Genomic DNA, 24,363 nt, shown 5'->3' on the forward strand with positions numbered 1-24,363 from the left:
AGCACCAGAGAACACTCTACCCTACAGCACCAGAGAACACTCTACACTTACAGCACCAGAGAACACTCTACCCTACAGCACCAGAGAACACTCTACACCTACAGCACCAGAGAACACTCTACACCTACAGCACCAGAGAACACTCTACATCTACAGCACCAGAGAACACTCTACACCTACAGCACCAGAGAACACTCTACACTTACAGCACACGAGGCAGGATGGTTAGACATACAGGGCCATATTTTTAGTAACCTGCACTGGCACGCTCTGGGTGCATTATGAGGATATCTTCAAGAACACAAGAGTTAATAAAGTAATTACAAAGCTCCAGGTACCTCATACCAACGGGTCTGAATGGTCTAATAACTGGGCATTCGGTGATGCAGTGTGGGAGATCATGTCGCAGTTCCTGCTCACAGAGTGTGCACCTGGAGTGCTCAGGATTGGGAGATCCGTCACCTGTAGCCACCTGCCACAGGTAACGGTAACCCAACCTGATCCTGGCAACCACTGTGTCGCACAGTCTGGTCCACGTTTTGTGCTGCCCAGAAACATAGATTTTAGATCTGAACAAATCATAGCTTTTTACTGGTGCTTTCAGGTCGTTGGGAGTCAGTAATTTCTCTGCTATCAGATCTGAGTGTTTGGAACAATATAGTCTTGACAGCAGAAATGGGAATTCCTAGATCTAGTTGAACTTCATCTTTGTTACACGCTAATCTGGCTGCAATGTCTGTGTAATTATGATGGGTTATATTTATGTGTGATGGTATCCATACAAAGGAGATTCGAAACCCTTTACTGTGTGTAGCTATTAGATCATTTATAATTGGTAGTATGAGATTTTTGCTGTCGATTTTCCAGGAGAAGTTTTTGATTGCTTGAAGAGCAGACTTTGAATCACAAAATATTATTCTTCCTCCCATGTTTTTTAATGTAGTGGTAGCTAGTTCCTCAGTAGCTAGTCGTAGTGCCGGTAGTGATGGTGTGGGTGAGGTGTGGGTGCAGGTGAGGTGTGGGTGTGAGTGAGGTGTGGGTGAGTATGGCTGACTGGTGCCTGGTGAGGGAGCGCGGGGGCAGGAGAGAGGACTCTGTGACTCACAGGAACAAGGAGGTTCTTGTCTATCAACTCAAGGGGTGTTGGGAGCTGAACTCTCCCCTCCCTTGACTCGTGCATATGTGAGAGTGAGTGAGTGGAGTGTGTGAATGCTTATAATTACCTAGTTGTACTCACCTTGTATTTGAAGGGGCTGAGTCACGGCTCTTGCGTTCCGCCTCTCACCTGCTAAGAAACTGGTGTATAGTTTCCTGAACCTATTGGGCTCTGTCAAATCTACACTTCTTAGTACATTCCAATTAAAAAAGTATTGGGCAGCGCCACTCATCCTGTGAGTGGACATACCGCCATAGTGACAGTATTGGGCAGCGCCACTCATCCTGTGAGTGGACACACCGCCATAGTGACAGTATTGGGCAGCGCCACTCATCCTGTGAGTGGACACACCGCCATAATGACAGTATTGGGCAGCGCCACTCATCCTGTGAGTGGACACACCGCCATATTGACAGTATTGGGCAGCGCCACTCATCCTGTGAGTGGACACACCGCCATAGCAGCATGTACAACACTCCCCAATAGGAAGAAAACCCGCTGGGTTGTTCATCCTGTCACTTGTACCCAGACACAGCTGGGACTTGCTTAACTGTCTCAAGTGAACAGCTTATCAAAGAAGATTAACATGTGTCAATCCTTAAAATCTTTCTTTATCTTGCGGATGCAAAATGGGGGAATCTTTTAAGAATAGTATTTATACTTGACAAATTGTGTTTTCCTAACTCAAACAATGTGGGGTTTATTATTCTACACATATTTCTAATGACTCTTAGATATCCACACTCTCAGGCAGTGGTCAAGGCGGTGTCCGTTACTGCAGATTCTGCAACTCTTCTGCTCAACTGTTGTTTCCATTCCTAATCTCCATGGATATTTGTATCCAAGACGAATTCTTGCTATTGCCGATTCTCTCCCGCGGCCACCTCCTCTTCGTCCATAATGATTGGGATTGCCAGCTGCAACCACATTGTACCAGTGTACAGATTCACTGATTTGTTCTTCTGTCCTCCTTTCCTTAGTAACCTTGTCACTGTGATATTGCCTGATGATACCTCTAATTTGTAGAGGAGTCTTGGGTATGAAGTATTCAATGTGGTCTCCTTCAGCGCCTTCAGCAGCCAGCACATCTGCTCGTTCATTTCCACATATTCCAACATGAGAGGGGATCCACAGAAATTTGACGATTCTTCCTTGATTGGTTAGTACTCTCACCGCTCTCTTGATCTCAGCGACTATCGCAAGATTTTCTGCCCGATTTTTAGTAAGGCTTTATAGGGCTGTTTTAGGATCAGTGCAGATCACTGCACCGTTAGTGCTTTGTTCAAGGAATCTTAATGCCATAACAATGCCAGTTAGCTCTGCTTGTGTAGAAGAGGAATAGTTCTCAATACGGGCTTTTCTTTCATTTCCGCGTTGTAAGGCATTGCTCCTAATTACAGTATATGCTGCACCAGCCCTGCCATTGACAGGGTTAGATGACCCATCAGTGTAGATTTGATCTAACTCATTTCCGGCTTCTTTATAGATTTCCTCCAGATAATTGTGCCTCATTTCTTGTGGTATCATGTTGGACTTTTTCGTTGCCATTTCATTGATGATGATCCTGCATGGGTCATCCACCTCTCTACAAGCATGAACTCACTAGACTGTTTAATTTTTCCCAAGGTGGGAGCTTATATTAGGACATCATCTGCATATCCCACTTGCTGTGTTCCTTCCGGAAAGTCAATATTTGCAATGGCGATTGTTCACTAATGACATCTTATGAGATGGTTGTTCAATAAATCCCTGAACTATATGTTTAACAGATCTCTCACCCTATCCATGGAGGACAGAAGAAAATGTTTACATGCTGATTACCTCTCTACAAGCATGAACTCACTAGACTGTTTAATTTTTCCCAAGGTGGGAGCTTATATTAGGACATCATCTGCATATCCCACTTGCTGTGTTCCTTCCGGAAAGTCAATATTTGCAATGGCGATTGTTCACTAATGACATCTTATGAGATGGTTGTTCAATAAATCCCTGAACTATATGTTTAACAGATCTCTCACCCTATCCATGGAGGACAGAAGAAAATGTTTACATGCTGATTAGCATTGTAAATGTGTGGCCACGTTTGTGGTAGAAAATAATAATAATAATAAACCGACCGTTTTCTGTTGCAGCGGGACTTCTTTATCCACTGGAGTATCTTCCCTGTCACTCCTGCCTGTTTTTAGTTTTTCTGTCATTTTGTTCACTTGTAACTTTGAAAGAAGTGGTCTAGCTTAATATCTTCCAATTTGTTCAATATGTTAAATGTCTCGATGAGATCAGCCCTGTCACGTGTGGTTTGTAGTGCTGATAATGCTAAGGTCTTCAACCTTTCCTAGCATGAGAGTTGACTTAGTTCTGGAATGATTGGTCTCTTTTCACCGAACATTTTTCAAATTAGATATGTCCTTTTGAAGGTTAGGTGTCCATGCTTGGGTGCAGTAGTCCAGATGACTGCGCTCCGGACACTTGTACACCTACATAACTACTTTCTTTTCCTTGAAGCCAAAGTTTTGTTTGATTATTGTTTAAGTTTGAATTATATGTTGTTTACCACAGCTGCTACTTGCTGTGTAACCTTCAGTGACAGGTGGATAATAACACGTAGCCCATTGTCTGTATTAATAATGTGTATGGTCGTGTTGTTGACAAGGTAATTATAGGGCGCATTCTTATGCCCTACCTGTAAGGTGTTCCATTTTTCAACACTCAAAAGCGTCTGCTAGTCTTCTGTCCAGTTATGGAATTCAAATGTTTTGCAAGATTTTATATATTATGGTTTCTGATTTTGTCGATGAATGTTAGGAGAGTGTTGGTTGGAGTGTTAGCCCTAAACTGGAACCTTACTGTTCTCCAAACGTCCAAACTACAGTGCATCAAGTCCGATACGTGCTGTTTGAACAGCGCCCAGCGTCCACTGGGCTGAAATGAGGACTCAAGAAGGACATGACTGAAATGAGGACTTCACGATGTTATACGCGGATGAACCATTTACACAATTAAACATATTGCCCTCTACGACTGACGAGCACAAAACTTGGCAGACGTGGGAGCAAGCGCAGCAGGAAACAAGTAAGAGACAAGGGTATAGAGACAGTTCAAGAATTTGATAAAGATTTCCATTTTTTTTCTGCAGCTGAATCAGAGCCTAAGGCGCTTGGTGCAACACGCCTTTAATGGAGATATTGAGGGGAATATTGGAGGCAGGCAAGGGTAGAGGATTATCTGGAGGAGCCTTCACGTGTCACCCAGCTGATCTGTGTCAACTCGTGTCACCCAGCTGTTCCGTGTCAACCGGAGGAGCCCTTCACGTGTCACCCAGCTGATGAGGACACTGGGTAGTGAAGATGGTTACAGTGATGAGGACACTGGGTAGTGAAGATGGTTACAGTGATGAAGACACTGGGTAGTGAAGATGGTTACAGTGATGAAGACACTGGGTAGTGAAGATGGTTACAGTGATGAGGACACTGGGTAGTGAAGATGGTTACAGTGATGAAGACACTGGGTAGTGAAGATGGTTACAGTGATGAAGACACTGGGTAGTGAAGATGGTTACAGTGATGAGGACACTGGGTAGTGAAGATGGTTACAGTGATGAAGACACTGGGTAGTGAAGATGGTTACAGTGATGAAGACACTGGGTAGTGAAGATGGTTACAGTGATGAAGACACTGGGTAGTGAAGATGGTTACAGTGATGAAGACACTGGGTAGTGAAGATGGTTACAGTGATGAAGACACTGGGTAGTGAAGATGGTTACAGTGATGAGGACACTGGGTAGTGAAGATGGTTACAGTGATGAGGACACTGGGTAGTGAAGATGGTTACAGTGAAGAAGACACTGGGTAGTGAAGATGGTTACAGTGATGAAGACACTGGGTAGTGAAGATGGTTTGAAATGGAACTTACGCCCCGAAAACACAGCTTGTAATACACCTTCAGTAAACCAAAGCTGGATAACACAACTGTGACAAACAAACTTGGCAACGGAGAGCATAAACACGCTAATATATACAAGCTGGGAAGCCTAATTTGTTTTGACAACGTTTAATAACAAATCCCTTCCTGATTTTACGTGTGTTTATTAGTGTTTAAATATTTCTCAAGACATGCTTGAAGTTCAGGCTGGGATGGGTCAAGCGGCTGAAATAAGTGTTTGCAATATTTAATCAATGTTTATCAATAGATGAGAATAAATCTGTGTTGCAAAGGAAATGTACTTGACCCACTGGCGGACATGTTGAGTCTCCAGCACAGAGACGTGTTGGTGTGTGTTCATGCAACCTTCACACACTACATTCCTCACTATCAGCTTCTCTACAAGTTCCTCCCTCAAGAACAAACTACCAAACAGGAGGTGCAAGGTGTGACTACCAGATGTTTGTTTCCATTGCACTAGAAGAGTCCAACCACTTGGACTGGACGGTAGAGCGACGGTCTCGCTTCATGCAGGTCGGCGTTCAATCCCCGACTGTCTAAGGCGTTGGGCACCATTCCATTCCACCCCCCCCCCCGTCCCATCCCAAATCCTTATCCTGACCCCTTCCCAGTGCTATATAGTCGTAATGGCTTGGTGCTTCCCCTGATAATTACCTTACCTTGCACTAGGAGAGCAACTTCCACGCTCTTATCGCACTAGACACGCACATTTATGGAACCCATTTTGGCAGCAGGCTTGGTAGCCAAATCTGCTCTGCGCTGGATATGATACACAAGTCAGCTCTGCGCTGGATATGATACACAAGTCAGCTCTGCGCCAGGGACGGTAGCCTAGTCAGCTTTGCGCTAGGGACGGTAGCCTAGTCAGCTCTGCGCTAGGGACGGTAGCCTAGTCAGCTCTGCGCTAGGGACGGTAGCCTAGTCAGCTCTGCGCTAGGGACGGTAGCCTAGTCAGCTCTGCGCTAGGGACGGTAGCCTAGTCAGCTCTGCGCTAGGGACGGTAGCCTAGTCAGCTCTGCGCTAGGGACGGTAGCCTAGTCAGCTCTGCGCTAGGGACGGTAGCCTAGTCAGCTCTGCGCTAGGGACGGTAGTCTTGTCAGCTCTGCGCTAGGGACGGTAGTCTAGTCAGCTCTGCGCTAGGGACGGTAGTCTAGTCAGCTCTGCGCTAGGGACGGTAGTCTAGTCAGCTCTGCGCTAGGGACGGTAGCCTAGTCAGCTCTGCGCTAGGGACGGTAGTCTAGTCAGCTCTGCGCTAGGGACGGTAGCCTAGTCAGCTCTGCGCTAGGGACGGTAGTCTAGTCAGCTCTGCGCCAGGGACGGTAGCCTAGTCAGCTCTGCGCTAGGGACGGTAGTCTAGTCAGCTCTGCGCTAGGGGCGGTAGTCTTGTCAGCTCTGCGCTAGGGACGGTAGTCTAGTCAGCTCTGCGCTAGGGACGGTAGCCTTGTCAGCTCTGCGCTAGGGGCGGTAGTCTTGTCAGCTCTGCGCTAGGGACGGTAGCCTAGTCAGCTCTGCGCTAGGGACGGTAGTCTAGGGGTTCTTCAAACTACGGGTCCCGTCCCCATTGTTGTCGGTCTCAAAATAAAAATAAAATGCTCACGACAAACATTCAAATTCACACAAAAATAAGCGAGCGACAATCTCATTCGCACCCATTACTCGTGATTGTAATTTACGAGAGTGATGGTTGCTGGGTGATTGGTGCTGAATTGCTGCATAGTTCACTTACACTTAAGAATGATTTTGAGCAATTACATTTATCATAATTTTGGATAAAGTTTAAAGGTGAATTTCCACTTTTAAGTAAAAGGCTATCCTGATACTGTTGCCTGTTAATGCTACTTATTTGTGTGAACTAGGATTTTCCACATTAACTCAAGAAGGAAAGAGAGAAACCACCTCAACACTGCACCAGTCACGCGTGTAGCACTGTCTTCCTGTGTTCCAAACTGAAATCAACTACTTACGAACAATCAATCACATCCTACTCATTAAACACAAACTTTTTACAATAAAAATTTTTACTGTGTCTTTTTGCATACAAGTCACAATAACGTGACTGAAGATATGCTGACTGAACCACACGCCAGAAGATGAGGAGATGACCAATCAACGACTTAATAATCGACTTAATAATATCCAAGCGACTTAATAATAATCGTTACAATCGACTTAATAATATCCAAGTGAGAACAACATGCCACGGTGACATACTGACCTTCACAACAATTTTTGACACTGGCCTGGCTAAATATTGTGAAAACAAAAACACTAACTTTTTTATAGTAATGTGCAACATTATTCAAAGATGTTGAGAAAATCAGTGGAACTTTTTGTGCTACTCGTGCTTTTTCCATAGCACCATAAAATACGTAGCTTCAACATCGACCCCTTCTCCTCCCTCCTATTTAAGCAACCTATTCACCTCATCACAATTCAAAGCAAACGAGTAACTATTATATTTTTGTTTAATTTTCACAGTGCTAGGCACCTCCCACTGACTGACTACCCGCACGTCAATGGGAAAGTGTTACTTTTTATGAGTGATAGATTGTTTGCAAGAAGACAGAAATAAACAGCTAGAGACAGAGACAGAATGAGAGAGAAAACTGAGATAGAGATAGGGAAAGTAGGAAGGAGAGAGGGGGGGTGATAGGCGGGGAGGGGAGATGAGTGAAGGAGAGGTGAGAGGGAGGGGGGGATGACGAGGGAGTATGGGTGAGTATTGGGTCTTTCCTAATTCAGTATTTGCTTCAAAATACCAAGTAATATTTAATCTGCAAAGTCCTACTTTTACAGCAAACTAGTAAACTCCCCTCGAAGGGGGGGGGGGGGGGATACCAGTTTGATACTGGAACAACCCCCCCCCCCTTCCAGCCAGCGCCCGGGTCTTTCTCCCCCTCCCACTTCTTTCCCAGGGGGGGGGGGAAATAAGTGGGAGGGGGAGAAAGACTCGGGCGCTGACTGGAATACAGTACCCTCCCCCCTTCCACTATCAGGGGGATACCAGTTTGCTGTAAAAGTAAGACTTTACAGATTAAATATTACTTGGTATTTTGAAGCAAATACTGTATTAGGAAAGACCCAATACGAGTAACATTCCATGAAGCAGAGGAGTGAGAACTGGGGATGGGTTTGGTGTGGGTTTAAGACTTATCAACCATGGGGGAGGGATTATACACGCCGCAACTCTACCTTATTGACTACCCAGCAATGACACTTTAGTCCCGAGCCTTAACTCAGGACTAAAGTAAAGTCAGTCTACATCCACCGAGAAACGACCTGGGTACACCTCTCGGTGAACATATCTCTTGATGGGAGGGAGATCTAACTCTCACTTGACAGATTCGGCCAAGTTGACAGCGCGCGCACCATGCTTGGCTAGCCCGCGAGCCTCCTCAGGAAATAGGGATCGATGCGGCTTCCCGTTTTGGTGTTTCACTCAGTGTGTGTCGCGCTAAGTTCTGTTTGCCTCATGTTTTACGGAAATTTAGTTATCGTTTGATTTTTGGGAGGCTATTAGTTTATTCAACATCCCAGATTTGATTTGAGTTTATAATTCTGTGAATAGACTCGCTTCACGCCTTGAACGAATTACCCGCTCTACTTCCAATGATCTTTCTTCGTTATTAATATCAAATATATTTCATGCTGTAAATTAAAAACATTATCAATAGGGCACATATCTTAATAAATATAATAAGCAATTTATATATTGTTTAACGGCATCTCATTTGAAACTTGAAAACAATTTTGTGCTAAATTCAAATTTGAAACAATTTGATGCGCTCTGGGAAAATTTCCCGGTGGGAGTCGAGGTCTGGGAGGCGGTGGGAGCCGCTAGCAGACGATCGCCTCGACTCAGTGCTCTACGGTCAGTGTGGGAGGAGAGTTGTTATCGTCTAGAGCGGGAGGGACTTGACGTGAAAATGACGGACGAGCAGCAACAAAACCACGAGGATGACAACAACCCAGGAATGGGGGACATGAAAACAGCTTTCGCCACCGGACAGCGAGGCAGAAAGGGCGCCCTTAAGAAGAAAAATGTGTTTATTATCAATGATCACAAGTTCATCCCCCGATTCTTCAAGCAACCAACCTTCTGTAGCCACTGCAAGGATTTTATATGGTAAGTACAAGAGAAAGGCATTATAGCCGTGACCATTGCACCAAGTGTGTTGAGGCGAACGGTGTGTGGTAAGCACCATGTGTGTTTGGGCCAGCCACAGTGGTGTAGAGGAGGACCACATTAACGAGGTTACGGCCTCTGGAAATTGTTCCACTTGCCGAGCCTGAGGACCACACTACTATGTTTTCAATGCCACATTCGTGCATAATGAGAGGGATTTCCAGTGTTTTTCGTGCACGTATTTCGTATATGTGTTGTCACACTGTTGTGAAGTGATCCTTGTGTGTTGAGCGGTGTGGCGTCCCTCAGGGGCGCAGGGGTGAAGGTGTGAGGCCAGGTCCCTCCCACGAGATGTTCCTCTCTCACACCCCCTCCCGTCCCTGGGACCCGCCCCCTGTGGTCCTCTCACACCCCCTCCCGTCCCTGGGACCTCCCCTTGTGGTCCTCTCTCACACCCTTCCGTCCCTGGGACCCGCCCCTTGTGGTCCTCTCACACCCCCTCCCGTCCCTGGGACCCGCCCCCTGTAGTCCTCTCACACCCCCTCCCGTCCCTGGGACCCGCCCCCTGTAGTCCTCTCACACCCCCTCCCGTCCCTGGGACCCACCCCATGTGGTTCTCTCACACACCCGTCCCTGGGACCCGCCCCCTGTGGTCCTCTTACATCAAATTCCATTCCAGGGACATCAAATTCCATTCCAGGGACATCAAATTCCATCCAGTGGACCATTTCTCACACCAGATCTCATCTTTGGGACACTGTGGTCTTCTAGAGCCAGACCCCACTCCAGGGACCCCAATTGTTGTCTCTCACGCGAGATCCCCTGGGGTCCTCTTGCACAAGCCAATCTCAGGGACACGTTGCAGATGGGAATCTTCATCGTAGTAATATACACGATACCCTTGTGATGACAGGTGTCTTGTGATCATTTTCATCGTGGCTTGTATAGCGAAGGAAAATTTGTATCTGTGCAAATCTTTAAATGAAGTAAATACTATATGACGCGGGAGGTGGTTATTCACCGCTTAATAGTAATAGGACTTGTGCGTTATTCTCAATTACAGTCTGTCAAGATTTATAGTAGAGTAAGGTAAGGGTGTGTGCCATATGGGCAAACATTTCAGTTTAGTAAGTTAATGTTTTGTATCATACCTTGTGGTATGGTACATAAACATTAAGGATCAACGTCTCCATGACCTGGTCTCTGGCTGTCACTCCAGGCGTTCTGCTTGGTGGTTTGGTCAACCAGGCTGTATATGGGGAAGCTTTTCATTTTGGTTAGCTAATGCTTTGTACCATATGGACAAATTTCCCAGTGGAGTAAGTTAAGGCCTTTGTCCTGCCGACCATACAAAATAGTCACAGAAGGAATATATAAGTATGTTCGTGTAAAAGTGTGCTAACAATTGGGAACACAATTTGTTACGGCCACTATGGGCCAGTAACCGGGTTCTTGATGTTATAACTTCTTTTATAGTATCCGACCCCAAGTCGGTAGTATGTTTTCAAGAGCTGGCTGTATAGCACAATAAAGAAATAAGGGCAGGATAAACAATACACGATTCCCTTCACCATTATATATATTAAAGTATATTTACACTTATTTACAGTAGTGCCTCTTTCACGCAGGATATTAATGCTTTAACAGTGTTCATCAAGTCCAGTGATTCCACAGTCCCAGTACTTTGTACCAACAGCTAACACACTGCTTAGATCGACAGCGGCTACTTAGTCTTTTTGCAGGACCAAGCTAAGGGTTCGTGGACTGCCCAAGGTAAACTGCCTTCCTTAGTACAACCGCCTCGCTATGTTACCTCTGTGGACATAAAGACGTCATTAATTAGATGTACAGTACACTGGGGAAACCATGAGGTAACACTCGTTCACTGTGGAGTTGATATTATGCTTGTTGCTACAACATAGATGGCGCTGATCTTGATACGCCACCCACCAGAGGTCATCCACATCGACCTCTCCTTCTGACTAAGGCAGGAAACTGGAGTCATTCATTGATACCAGGCCACCACCCACAGATGGCGTTGTCTATATGGTGCCCAATACTAGGGGAGTTGGAGTGTAGACCCATAGATGGAGCTGAAATTGCCGCTCACACTCCGACAATGGTGTAGCTGAGCCACAGCAACCTTCCCGTCTCCCTGTCCTCCCCACCATTCCCTACTCCCCCATCCCCTCGTCCTCCCAACCATTCCCCACTCCCCAGTCCCCTTGTCCTCCCAACCATTCCCCAGTCCCCTTGTCCTCCCAACTATTCCCCACTCCCCAGTCCCCTTGTCCTCCCAACCATTCCCCACTCCCCAGTCCCCTCGTCCTCCCAACCATTCCCCACTCCCCCATCCCCTTGTCCTCCCAACCATTCCTCACTCCCCAGTCCCCTTGTCCTCCCAACCATTCCCCACTCCCCCGTCCCCTTGTCCTCCCAACCATTCCCCACTCCCCCATCCCCTTGTCCTCCCAACCATTCCCCACTCCCCAGTCCCCTTGTCCTCCTATCCATTCCCCACTCCCCAGTCCCCTTGTCCTCCCAACCATTCCTCACTCCCCAGTCCCCTTGTCCTCCCAACCATTCCCCACTCCCCCATCCCCCTTGTCCTCCCAACCATTCCCCACTCCCCAGTCCCCTCGTCCTCCCAACTATTCCCCACTCCCCTTGTCCTCCCAACCATTCCCCACTCCCCAGTCCCCTTGTCCTCCCAACCATTCCCCACTCCCCAGTCCCCTTGTCCTCCCAACCATTCCCCACTCCCCAGTCCCCTTGTCCTCCCAACCATTCCCCACTCCCCCGTCCCCTTGTCCTCCCAACCATTCCCCACTCCCCCGTCCCCACTCCCATTCCCTCGTCCTCCCCACCATTCCCCACTCCCTCGTCCGATGCATTCCCAAAGGGTCTGATGTTCCCATCCTAACCACGTGGGCTGGACGGTAGAGCGACGGTCTCGCTTCGTGCAGATAGGCGTTCAATCCCCGACCGTCCAAGTGGTTGGGCACCATTCCTTCTTCCCCCCCCCCCCCCGTCCCATGCTGGATCCTTATCCTGACCCCCTTCCAAGTGCTATATAGTCGTAATGGCTTGGCGCTTTTCCCCTGATAATTCCCTCCCTCCCTCCTTCCCATCAGAAAATTGGGAACATCAAAAGGTCTGATGTTCCCATCACTGAAATATAAGAAAATCAGTTAAAAAACGAAATGAAAAAAATGAAAAAAAAATTATACACACGAAATGAATGATATGATAAACAGCACAGCTCAATTCGAACGCAATGTCACACAAAATAATTTAAATCAAAATGAAAATAAATCGAAATCTATGAAAATTCAATTTGTCAATGAAATTGGCAACATTGAAATGGAATCGTAACATATTTAGTATAGCATGTGGTGCTAATATGTGTAACAAATGGTGCTATTTAAAAAAAAAACATTTTTTTACCTGTCACAGGTGTGGCACCTATACAGTAGGTATATAAAAACACCCGTATTCGAATGGAACGTTGTGTCAAAATTTCAAAGTAATTGGTGAAGAACTTTCGGAGATTACAGCGTGTGAGCTCTTATGTCCAACAGATGGCGCTGTTTTAAAAAAAAGAATGTTTTTACCTGTCACAGGTGAGTCATGTAGGTATATATAAACACATGCCTATTCGAATGCAACGTTGTGTTAAAATTTCAAATCAATTTGGTAAAGAGATTTCGAAGATTTTCCTCACATGTAAAACACTAAAAATACAGTTTTTCAAAAAACATGTTTTTTTCATCACAAACCTGGCATCCAAATAGTATGTATATAAAAACCCGCTCGGATGCGAATGGAACATTGTGTGAAAATTTCAAGGCAATCTGTGAAGAACTTTCGGAGATTAGCGACTTCTTTGAACAAACGAACATTTACACACACACACACACACACACACACACACACACACACACACACACACACATATATATATATATATATATATATATATATATATATATATATATATATATATATATATATATATATATATATATTTATAATATAAGCTAGGTAGTTTTAAGTACAATTAGCGAAGAATGTGTGCACATCGGAGCTCGAGGACTCTGCTACCTACTATATATGTGTACGAAACATTGCTGGAAGAAGGCTCAAGTGTTATAGATGGAACTTGACAGACTCCTTCAGGAGTTAGCGGGTAAGTCGGGTTGTGAAGGCTGTGTTGCCCTACGGGCTGCAAGCACAAATATTGTCATAAATTAGGCAAGCAAGCAAGTCGTGCTTTAGGCAAGCTCATAAGGAAAGAAATTGAAATTTGACCGTAGGTTAACCAAGTTGAACAGTGTGTTGATATAGGCTGCCAGATAGACCAGAAGACATGGCAGGATGTGCAGAATACCCCCGTTGAAGAACAGAGGTGCAACAGGTACTCTGAGAGAGAACTCTATCAACATCAGAGGCCCGAGACTGTTCAACACGCTTCCACTACACATAAGGGACATAACTGGCAAACCCCTCACAGTGTTCAAGAGAGAACTGGATAAGCACCTCCAAAGGATACCTGATCAACCAGGCTGTAACTCATACGTCAGGCTGCGAGCAGCCGCGTCCTACAGCCTGGTTGATCAGTCCAGCAACCAGGAGGCCTGGTCGACGACCGGGCCGCGGGGACGCTAAGCCCCGGAAGCACCTCAAGGTAACCTCAAGGTAGGCTAGCTTAGGTGTTCTTTGTGGAGGAGTCTTAGACCTACCACCGTTAGCTTCCCCGCTCTGTGGCAAGAGTTGCCATTGTCAGAGTTTTTTTGGAGGGGAAGTTTTGGCTATGTTAGTATTGCTGCTCTTTGTTGGCAGGTTTGGCTTTCTGATTGGCTTTGTCGCCTTTGTGGTGATAAGTGTAAATATGTCTTCAAGTTTGGTTCATCACGGAGTCAAGGTACGAGGTAAAAATCATGACTGGCAAATCCCATACATTCCGACAATAACATTCCGTGCACGCCAGTGTCATCCTTTGAGATGCAAATAATGTAAACGTGGCAGCGGTACAAATACCTCACGTCGATACCCAATGAAAGTGGTCATATATATGTATGATTTATTCCATTTACATATGCTCGGAATTGCAATTCATAATTGTGTGTTTATTGACTACATTATAAGTGTTGTGTGAATATATAATCTGTGTTGTGTACGGCCGGGTTGTGTGTTGTGTACGGCCGGGTTGTGTGTTGTGTACGGCCGCGTTGTGTGTGTTGTGTACGGCCGTGTTGTGTGTGTTGTGTACGGCCGTGTTGTGTGTTGTGTACGGCCGTGTTGTGTGTTGTGTACGGCCGCGTTGTGTACGGCCGCGTTGTGTGTTGTGTACGGCCGTGTTGTGTGTTGTGTACGGCCGCGTTGTGTGTATTGTGTAAAGCCGGGTTGTGTGTTGTGTACGGCCGGGTTGTGTGTTGTGTACGGCCGCGTGTTGTAAATACACGTCGTGTGGGACTCCTGGTTCAACCTTGACGCCAAGCGGACGTCTGGACTCCTCCGCCTGGAAGCCGCCGGATTGCGTCCTGTTTTCGCGTTTTGGCATCCCTCTTCAGCGGTCCGATTGTACGACGCCTGGCGCACATATCGCCTTGGGTCACGGGATTGTTGATAGATTTTTTTTTGACGTGTTCTGGCTGGTTGTCCCGGCGGGGTCACGGTGTTCGGGGGCCGACTTGGCCGAGAGGTGCCGGGGGTTGGTGGGTCTTGGTGGGCTCCTGGTGTGCCCTCGGCTGTGGTGGGCGGCCGGCTTCTGCTCTGCCGGAGGACACTGGATGACTTTTTGCGTTTTAGTTGGGGCTGAGTTTTGGTTTTGCTACCTGGTGTTCTCTGTGTGGGGCGGGGCCGGTGCTTGTCACCCTAAGGGACTCCTGGGGCTCCCCAATCACCTGCCTGACTGTGCGTTTCTTTGCCGTATGGCATATTAGTTTCTAGTGATTGGCGTCATTCGTTTCGCGTTTTGGCTTGGCGTTTCACCTTTCCAGGCTTCGCGATTCACCCTTAACGGGTCCGCCGGGGCGCATCCGATCCCACGATCGTCGTCGCTCCTACATCATCATCAACAACAACAACATACACGTGGTGTGTTGTGTACATAAGTGTGGTCGGACTACACCAATATTGTGAGATAAATGCCGTAACGCAGGTGAGTGTAAATGTTACTGGCAGTGTTGCCGAGCTTGGCGAGAGGAAGCACCGCACCACACACGCCTCAACACAATATTAAAAGAACTGTTGTCAGTTAATTGTCAGAGTTAACTGGCCGCATCCAACACGTTGGCCACTTTATCTTGCCCAGTCTGACCCACTAATTTATGTCGGCGGCGGCCGGCTCGGGGGGGGGGGGACTTTTGTTAATGAGCTCTGGATGATATTTTATATGTTTAGTCTCCTTTCACATTATATTTTGGTCTATGAGGTTTTTGGCTCTACTAGTCGCCCTTGGCTAGGGAGGGGGGGGGGGAGGAGAGGATGGTAGAGCGAGGACTAGGGTAGGGAAGAGTAGCAGGGTAGGTGGAGGAGGGTGGACAACGAAGGTGGAGGAGGTTCAAAAGGTGAGAGGAGAAGGTGGAGGAACAGCGAGGAGGAGTGGAAGGAGGGCCCAGAGACTGCCATTAACATGTGCCAATAACATCATTAATTCTGCACTAGAGATGTTCTAGTGAGAAGAGTAATGATGGCGGGAAGGTTGTGACGGAGATCACTGGCTGTTAACTAAGACGAGGAGAGCCATCGTCAGTGTGGGTGTCTCAGAGGGATAAGATATACACTTGTTGCATACTCTCTTGCCACAGTCTTACAACTTCTTACCAAAATATCAGATTTATCAAATTGGCTCATTATGCAACGAACTGCAATGTTGGTACAGCTTTTAAGTTTGCATTTTTAATATGATGACCTTGGTTAGCGTCAGTATTATGTGCCGTGGGTGAGACACCTCCGCGCACACTACAGGCTGCTGGATCCTGTCATCGCTCATACCAGTCTCATTTATCTTCACACTCGAGGATACAAACTTTAAACTAATTGTCCCTTGAACAATGTTTTTTTTTCTACAAATGGTGGAAGCTTGCGCCGCCAGGTCCCAGGCCGAGTCACTGAGTGTGACATAATGACAGGATTATATTACGTATTTGCAACTTTCCTGGAGTGGAATAACTATTGCCCAATTTTCACAATTCACATTTTGATTTGTTCTGCTACCGTTCTCCTGCAAAAAATACTTAATGGAGTTAGTGGTGCAGTTAGCATTATGATCCAACAAACTTCTAGTGTAATTAAAACAAATAATGTTATAGAGTATATACATAACCAGTAGTTACTGGTTATGTATATACTGATACCGATATATATATATATATATATATATATATATATATATATATATATATATATATATATATATATATATATATATATATTATATATATCGGTATCACAGTACCGATATATATATCTGAGAAGAAATTATGGCAATGGAATGGGATTGAACTGGCGTTGCTGGACTCCTTAGTTTCTGGGGAGTCCAGAGATGAGAGGTAGACCTTTTAATAGCAAGAGTTGCTTGACAAACGCAATTTTCTTAAATATTAAATTGTTGACAAATTACATGCGATGGAACAGGTCACATGTGTGTGTGTGTGTACACAGGAGAGAGTCACGTGTGTGTGTGTACACAGGAGAGTCACGTGTGTGTGTGTACACAGGAGAGTCACGTGTGTGTGTGTACACAGGAGTGAGTCACGTGTGTGTGTACACAGGAGAGAGTCACGTGTGTGCGTGTACACAGCAATGAGTCACGTGTGTGTGTACACAGGAGAGAGTCACGTGTGTGTGTGTACACAGGAGTCACGTGTGTGTGTACACAGGAGAGAGTCACGTGTGTGTGTGTACACAGGAGTCACGTGTGTGTGTACACAGGAGAGGCGTCCAACATATACACAATGACAAATCGAGAGAGAAGGGACTGCCAGGTGATTGTCATGTGGCGTTATCTGTAGTAAGTTTGGTGTCATCTTCACGTTTCTCTCCGCTGTTATCAGCACTTTGCGCTCGCCACTGATCTGTCGGGCTGTGATTCACACGTCAGATTGTGTGCAGCGGCGTCCAACAACTTGGTTGACCAGACCATCACACGGGAAACATGGTCAGAGATCAGACCATAAGAAGCATTCCTGGAACATACCAAGAGATAAGTCGGGAAATTTTCCTACTCCCAGAGCCCGACCTGTGATAATCTGGTCCACCGTGGACATTTTCAAGAGGAAACTAGATTTATTCCTCCAAGGAGTGCCGGACTAACCGGGCTGTGGTGGGTATGTGGGCCTGCGGGCCGCTCCAAGCAACAGCCTGGTGGACCAAACTCTCACAAGTCAAGCCTGGCCTCGGGCCGGACATGGGGAGTAGAAGAACTCCCAGGACCCCATCAACCAGGTATCAACCAGGTATCAACCATGCTATTGCTTGGAGGGGCCCGCAGGCCGTTATATCCACTACAGGCTGGTTGGTCCGACACATTTTGCAAGAACTTATCTAAGTGTATCTTGAAGACATCCACCTTGGAAAAGATATTTCCACTTTTGTTCCGGCAATATCTCTAATAGTTGCTGGGAGGATGTTGAACAGCCGTGGACCTCTGATGTTTAGACAGTGTTCTGTGATTGTGTCTATGGCACCTCTACTCTCTGGTTCTGTTCCTTCCGTATCCTTCGCGCCAGTGTGTTAGGACAGTGATCCTCTAAACCAACACAAGTTAACCTCGGAATAACGTGTGATGATGACTTTCAAAAATGTTCGGCGGAAATGTTCCGGCGGGTGAGGCTCCTTGCCGATAAAAGTTGCCTTCCATGGCAGCAGCATACTAGAGATAAGATAGCAAAGGAGAGATAAAGATAGCATTACTAATACGTGGCATAACGCGTGAGAGGTGGTGCAGGGAGAGAGTATTTACAGTGATATGAGGAAGGTAGTGTGCTGAAGATGGCGAGACACAGAGACTGTGGAGGGGACAATAGTCAGGGCGGGTGAAGGAGAGATGTGGAAGAGGCAGGCAGAGGTGGTGAAGGTGGAAGAGGCAGGGAGAAAGGACTAGGAGGGAGGCGGACAAGACAGACGGTGGGTGGGGGGGGGGGAGAAACAGAAGATAGAGGCTGGTTGATTAATTTCCTAAAACGTTCTCTGGTGCATTAAGTATAGAAGAAACTTGTGTAGGTTGTTATGGCGGGGGGGGGGGGGGGAGCAGGGCATGGGAGGTTAAACACCATAAAGGCTAAACTGAAGGTCTGAATCCTGAGAATGGTCTAAAGGTTCCAATCATTCTAGACCCTGTAAAGATCATGATTAAACCCTGGTATGTGGATTAAACCCTTGGAGCCGGTCGGCCGAGCGGACAGCACACTGGACTTGTGATCCTGTGGTCCCGGGTTCGATGCCGGGCGCCGGAGAGAAACAATGGGCAGAGTTTCTTTCACCCTATGCCCCCTGTTACCTAGCAGTAAAATTGGTACCTGGGTGTTAGTCAACTGTCACGGGCTGCTTCCTGGGGGTGGAGGCCTGGTCGAGGACCGAACCGCGGGGACACTGAAGCCCCGAAATCATCTCAAGATAACCTCAAGATATGTGTGTCGGCCGAGTTCTCGACTCTGGTACGAGTCGACTCATTTGGTGAAAATGAAATCAATACACAAGGCACCTGGAGGACGTATACGAATGTGAACTTAAGAAAGCAGCAACACGCAAGACGCTCATCTTGGCGGAGAGCTCACACGTCTCATTAACCTCACACGGGCTCGGATATAATTAATACAGCATTCATAAATGATATAATAACTTAATTAGGAAAGCTATTCAATTAATATTTCCTTGGGGAGGAGAAGCAGCTTTAAATATATGCAAGAAGTTGGGTTAAGAATGAAGATTGAATATATTTATTAAAATGTGAAAATGTTTACATTTACATTTAATAATTTGCATTTTGTTTAGTAATTACTAAAAGTCTGATTGGTTTCGATTTTTTAAATCTACCTTGTAGATAAAATTCAAAATAATTGTTTATCCTAAAGAGAGAAATACGCTAAATGGTCCCTCCATATCTATACAAAGAAAAATGTGCTAAGTTCTTAATACTGAAAGAAGAATTCAATATTAAGAATAAAATAATTCTGCCATTCATGATAATTTACATGAAATTCCTAAATTACTAAAACAATTTAACATCAATGTAGCATTAGGACTCTGGATATAAAAAAACATTCATTAAAAATTCTCCATAACGTTGCAACGGATGTTTGCATAAAATTCCCTGTAAAGATTGTAATAAGTTCTATGTTGACCAAACAGGTAAACATCTTGACCGGAGAATAAAAGAACACTAATATAGTATAAAAACAGGTCAAGCGTCCAATGCATTGTTCGCTCACTTTAGAGATTGTAATCATTCAGTTGACTGGACTAATTCATGCAAAATTGGGGAGTGTAAATCGGTCACTGAAAGAAATATTATTGAATCTTGATTGATAAAAATTAGTGAATTAGATAATATTAATGTATTCAAAGAATGAGGGAATATCCAGTTAAAATCCACTTAATCATCCCATCTTCCAAGAATTGATATTTTAAATTTTGGATGTTCACTTCCCCCTGCCACTCCTTTTTTATTATGTTGTACACTTTATTATACAAGGTTATACAGTGCATATCTGATTGGATACAATAACTGGACATTAAGAGGAAATAAAGGAAAGATTGTTTCCTAGAGGCTGTAGATTTCTTCGAACTCCTCTGACGTCGGGCAGGAAGCGAGGATGCAGTGAGCATTCCTCCCCTTCCCCCATCCCCCTCTGGAATATTGTTGAATATGACCGAAAAAGTAAGATTAATAATTCGAACGCGAATTTTTTCAATATTTCTTATGTTTTTCTTCACTGTCGGTGGTAATGAAAATATCAATTCTCCAAAATTCATTTTTTATTAATGGTCTGACGCTTAGAAGCGTTTCGTAAGGCTTCTTACATTCTCAAAGACTTCTTTACACTTAACACTACATCACAATCGACTTGAGAATGGTCCAGGACGGACCGAAACGTCGTCGTCCCTTCACCTTCTAGTGTGTGGTCTGGTCAACTTAACACTACACTTATGAACAACATTTATGATACACTCGATGAACTGTGTATGAAACATTTGACGTTGTTGTTGTTGTTTTAAATTTAGCTACTCGGAACGAAGTGTCCATGTAGCACGGGCTATAATTTGTAAAAAAAAAAAAAAATCTTATGAGATAATAACATTTTCATTGTATTAGACATGATTGCAATTTTATGTCTACTCAAAACTAATATAGAACTTTGATAAAACCTAACCTAATTAACCAATTCAAACCTAATATAACTACGTCAGTAATTTATGTTCCTAATATAATAAATTATTACTATTATTAGAAAAGAACCAATCCGGAAAGAAATATTGGTAAATAACGAAAATCATTTTACCTCTTAGACACATCGGGTCTTGCATACTAGGCCAAAAATATCGGTTCTGGATATTAGACAGAATAGTAATTAGGGATTAGGCTAATCACTGTTTTCTACCATCACTCCGTTTTTTGTTATGCTCTGTCATGTTTACCCAGATGTTCCATTCTCATACTAACCGTCCACTCATACTACATCTTCTAAACCTCGGCCATCTATGGCTTTGCTCGAGAAGTTCTTCACGTAACGTGTCAGTGACTGAATACCATTGATTGGGAGGGAAAGTGGTCCTTAGGTCCTGCACTCAGCCTCCACCACCACCACCCTCCAACCCTACCCTACCCATGCAACCCGCCTCGCCTATCGAACCCGATGCATAGATAACATAGATATTTATGAGTCGTTACTTGCCATAGTGTTTGAGTCGTAACGTTGGTTATCATACCGTAAATAACGCACCGTAACCACACCCCGTCTCCGTATCGTCCCGTTAATGTATACTGGAATTTTCCTGGAAGTGACATCAAGGAGCCATCCTCACCTCTGTGACGGTGTAGTGGTGTACAATATGTTCAGTGACACTTGCGGACCACAAGGGTTACAATTCTTCGCGTAAAGAATTGTATAATCCTATATTACTCGCTGCATTGGTACTGCATTTTGTAATGTGACGTTGTGAGGTATAGTGATGGTGTATAGGCCTTTCATGACTTGAAAGGAGTAATATTAGGCGGGAGATCACCACAGCATACACGTACACGTCCTCTAATCATCGCTTGACCTCCCTTGACCCAATTTTGGCAGGGGTTGCCAGATGAAGCGTGCCTCACGCCTCCCTCCCCCAAGCGTGCAACACCTGGTCAATAGATCTCTTCTCGATAAGTCATACTTGGCAACTCGGAAACTCCGGAAATCGATCGAACCCAGATTTTCGTCCTTAAGTTCTGATGGCACCTTCAGTGTTTGGCGAGCTGAGACTACGGCACTACAGACTGCTGCTCTTGATGAGGGTTAAGGTCGACGGGTTTGGACGCTAATAAGGGGCAGTATTGCTGGGGGTTTGAGTGTATGAGGGGTATCGTGTGCACAGATTAGGCTCATGTGGTGGGCTCAGGCTCATCTGATGATCTTAGGCTCTTGCGCTGAGCTGAAGCTCATTATGATGAAGTTGGAGACTAGTGATGTGTCCATTGAGACGTACAGGTCGCCTGCAGCCTTAATTACCTAATACAGTGGTGGATAGTCCGTCTCGCTTCATTCTCAACACCTTCACTTACACCCAAACTTCTCTCCTAACTTCTCAATGGCAAGTCTCTTCTGACCCCCTCCCATTCTCGTCACTCCACGCCCCACCGACCTCCTCCACGCCCCACCGACCTCCTCCACGCCCCACCGACCTCCTCCACTCCCCACCGACCTCCACGCCCCACCGACCTCCACGCCCCACCGACCTTCACGCCCCACCGACCTCCTCCACTCCCCACCGACCTCCTCCACTCCCCACCGACCTCCTCCACGCCCCACCGACCTCCTCCACGCCCCACCGACCTCCTCCACGCCCCACCGACCTCCTCCACTCCCCACCGACCTCCACGCCCCACCGACCTTCACGCCCCACCGACCTCCTCCACTCCCCACCGACCTCCTCCACGCCCCACCGACCTACTCTAGTGTAGGTGGTGTTCCCACTGAAGGCTGTCAGTGTACTACTGTACATTATCTGCAGGTCTTCCTGCTTGGGTGTGTTGAACTACCCGTCAGTGCTCGCAAGAGTGAAGGCTGGGAGGGAAGGCCTTTATATTCCTAGCGGCGACCGCTACCTCGGGCTGAAGGATGGGATCGCAGATGAGAGCTTAGCCAAGGTCTTCTGGGGCAGGCCAGTGTACGTCAGGCGCCCGCGTCTTGTTGTTTAAGATTCAGCTACACGGAACAACAAGGTCCAAGTAGCACGAGCAATGATGAGCCCGTAGTGGACTTCCCTGGCACAGGAGCGGGGCTGTAACTCCTGTAGAGAGGTGCCCGGATCTTGTTGTTGGTTTTGATTTAGCTTCTCAGAACGAAATGACCATGTAGTAGGGACTATTGTGAGCCCGTAATTGAGTTCGTTTATTCGTGGTAACCGGGCTATGTGCCCGAGCTGTGCACTCTTTTTGTTCCTCTCCTTCACCTCACCACTTTGTGCCTCCCACTCATTATTTTCCTTGAATTCCGTCTCGTGCCATCCCCCGCCCCCTTTACCCCGTGCCCCTCCCCTAACCCCGTGCCCCTCCCCCAACCCCATGCCCCTCCCCCAAACCCGTGCCCCTTCCGTTGTGTAAAATGACACTGATTTTTGGGAATATAGTTAGGTGAAGAGTGACCTGGTACCTTGTGTAGCTTCCAGGGCCGCCCAGGCCTCCTAGCTGTTCGTGTGGTCAACCAGATGCCCCGTACACCATACCATGCAGCTATATAGTTTGCATATATAAAACGTGTAACTATTTAAAGGAGGAAAAGTTGCGTGGACATTTTCAAGAGGAAACTAGATTTATTCCTCCAAGGAGTGCCGGACCAACCGGGCTGTGGTGGGTATGTGGGCCGGCGGGCCGCTCCAAGCAACAGCTTGGTGGACCAAACTCTCACAAGTCAAGCCTGGCCTCGGGCCGGGCTTAGGGAGTAGAAGAACTCCCAGAACCCCACCAACCAGGTATCAATCAGATATACTTTACCTTAGTGAGTTGGTGAGAAGGAAGAGGACTGGGGCGGTGCGCGAGCGGGGAGTGTAAACCCACAAGTTTACACTCGGGCTGCAATATTAGCGACACTTGCACGAATGTAAAGGGAACGACCCCGAGTATTAACGGGATGGGCAGGAATATTAACGGCACGGAAGGAGGCAAAATGTGTTAATATCTCTGGAAATGAATTAAGCGACGCGTCGTATTCTCCAGCGAGCCGTTGATGAGCATGTGCATGGTGATGAGCTGAGAGAGACAGTGTACAACATCTCTCCCACACACCTCTTGACTCTCCCTCACTCTCCTCCTCTCCCATCATCCAGCTCATCCTCCTCATACTCAAAGTATTTGGTCAAACGTCCACAAATATACTGTTGGACCTAAAAAAGTAAACTTTTGTATCATTGAATTAAGCCAAATGTCACGGTAAAAACCTTGGAAAAGAGGTAAAGAAGCTTACCTTAGCTCTCGTTGCTAAGGTTAGCAACGTCTCTCTCTCGTCCCTAATATGGGACGACTGTGTCCTGTACTAAGGAGCTTTAAGTTTGCTGTTTGGCTCATTTTTGTCGTGTCGTGTACAAAATTAATGGTGCCAAAACGTAGCCATTATTGGCTGCAACTCTCCAGTTTTGTCCCTTCGAGTAAATGGTTGCTGGTAAATACTGTCATATTAAGAGGACGGGCGGGATTATTCTAGCTGCCGAGGCCAGCCGTCTATATTACCACCCATTATCCCTGGCACTAAGGCCAGCCCTCCTGTCCTTTGCCACCCATTATCCCTGGCACTAAAGCCAGCCCTCCTGCCCTCTGCCACCCATTATCTCTGGCACTAAAGCCTGCCCTCCTGCCCTCTGCCACCCATTATCTCTGGCACTAAAGCCTGCCCTCCTGTCCTTTGTCACCCATTATCTCTGGCACTAAAGCCTGCCCTCC

General features: G+C 46.2%; 1 protein-coding gene across 3 annotated transcripts in view; it reads left to right on the forward strand.

Moving 5' to 3' along the window:
* Window positions 1-8,941: 8,941 nt before the first annotated feature.
* Pkc53E (Protein C kinase 53E) overlaps window positions 8,942-24,363 on the forward strand; it is a 272,916-nt gene continuing 257,494 nt past the window's right edge. For 2 of the 3 annotated variants that reach the window (XM_045765513.2, XM_045765514.2), the window contains exon 1: window positions 8,943-9,224. In XM_045765513.2, the coding sequence (XP_045621469.1) occupies window positions 9,025-9,224 (200 nt within the window). In that variant the 5' untranslated portion in view covers window positions 8,943-9,024. Of the gene's footprint in view, window positions 9,225-24,363 lie in introns of all 3 variants that reach the window. The other variant, XM_045765515.2, reaches the window with a different exon arrangement.

The sequence above is a fragment of the Procambarus clarkii genome, chromosome 17 (genome assembly GCF_040958095.1).
Source record: "Procambarus clarkii isolate CNS0578487 chromosome 17, FALCON_Pclarkii_2.0, whole genome shotgun sequence".
NCBI lineage: Eukaryota > Metazoa > Arthropoda > Malacostraca > Decapoda > Cambaridae > Procambarus > Procambarus clarkii.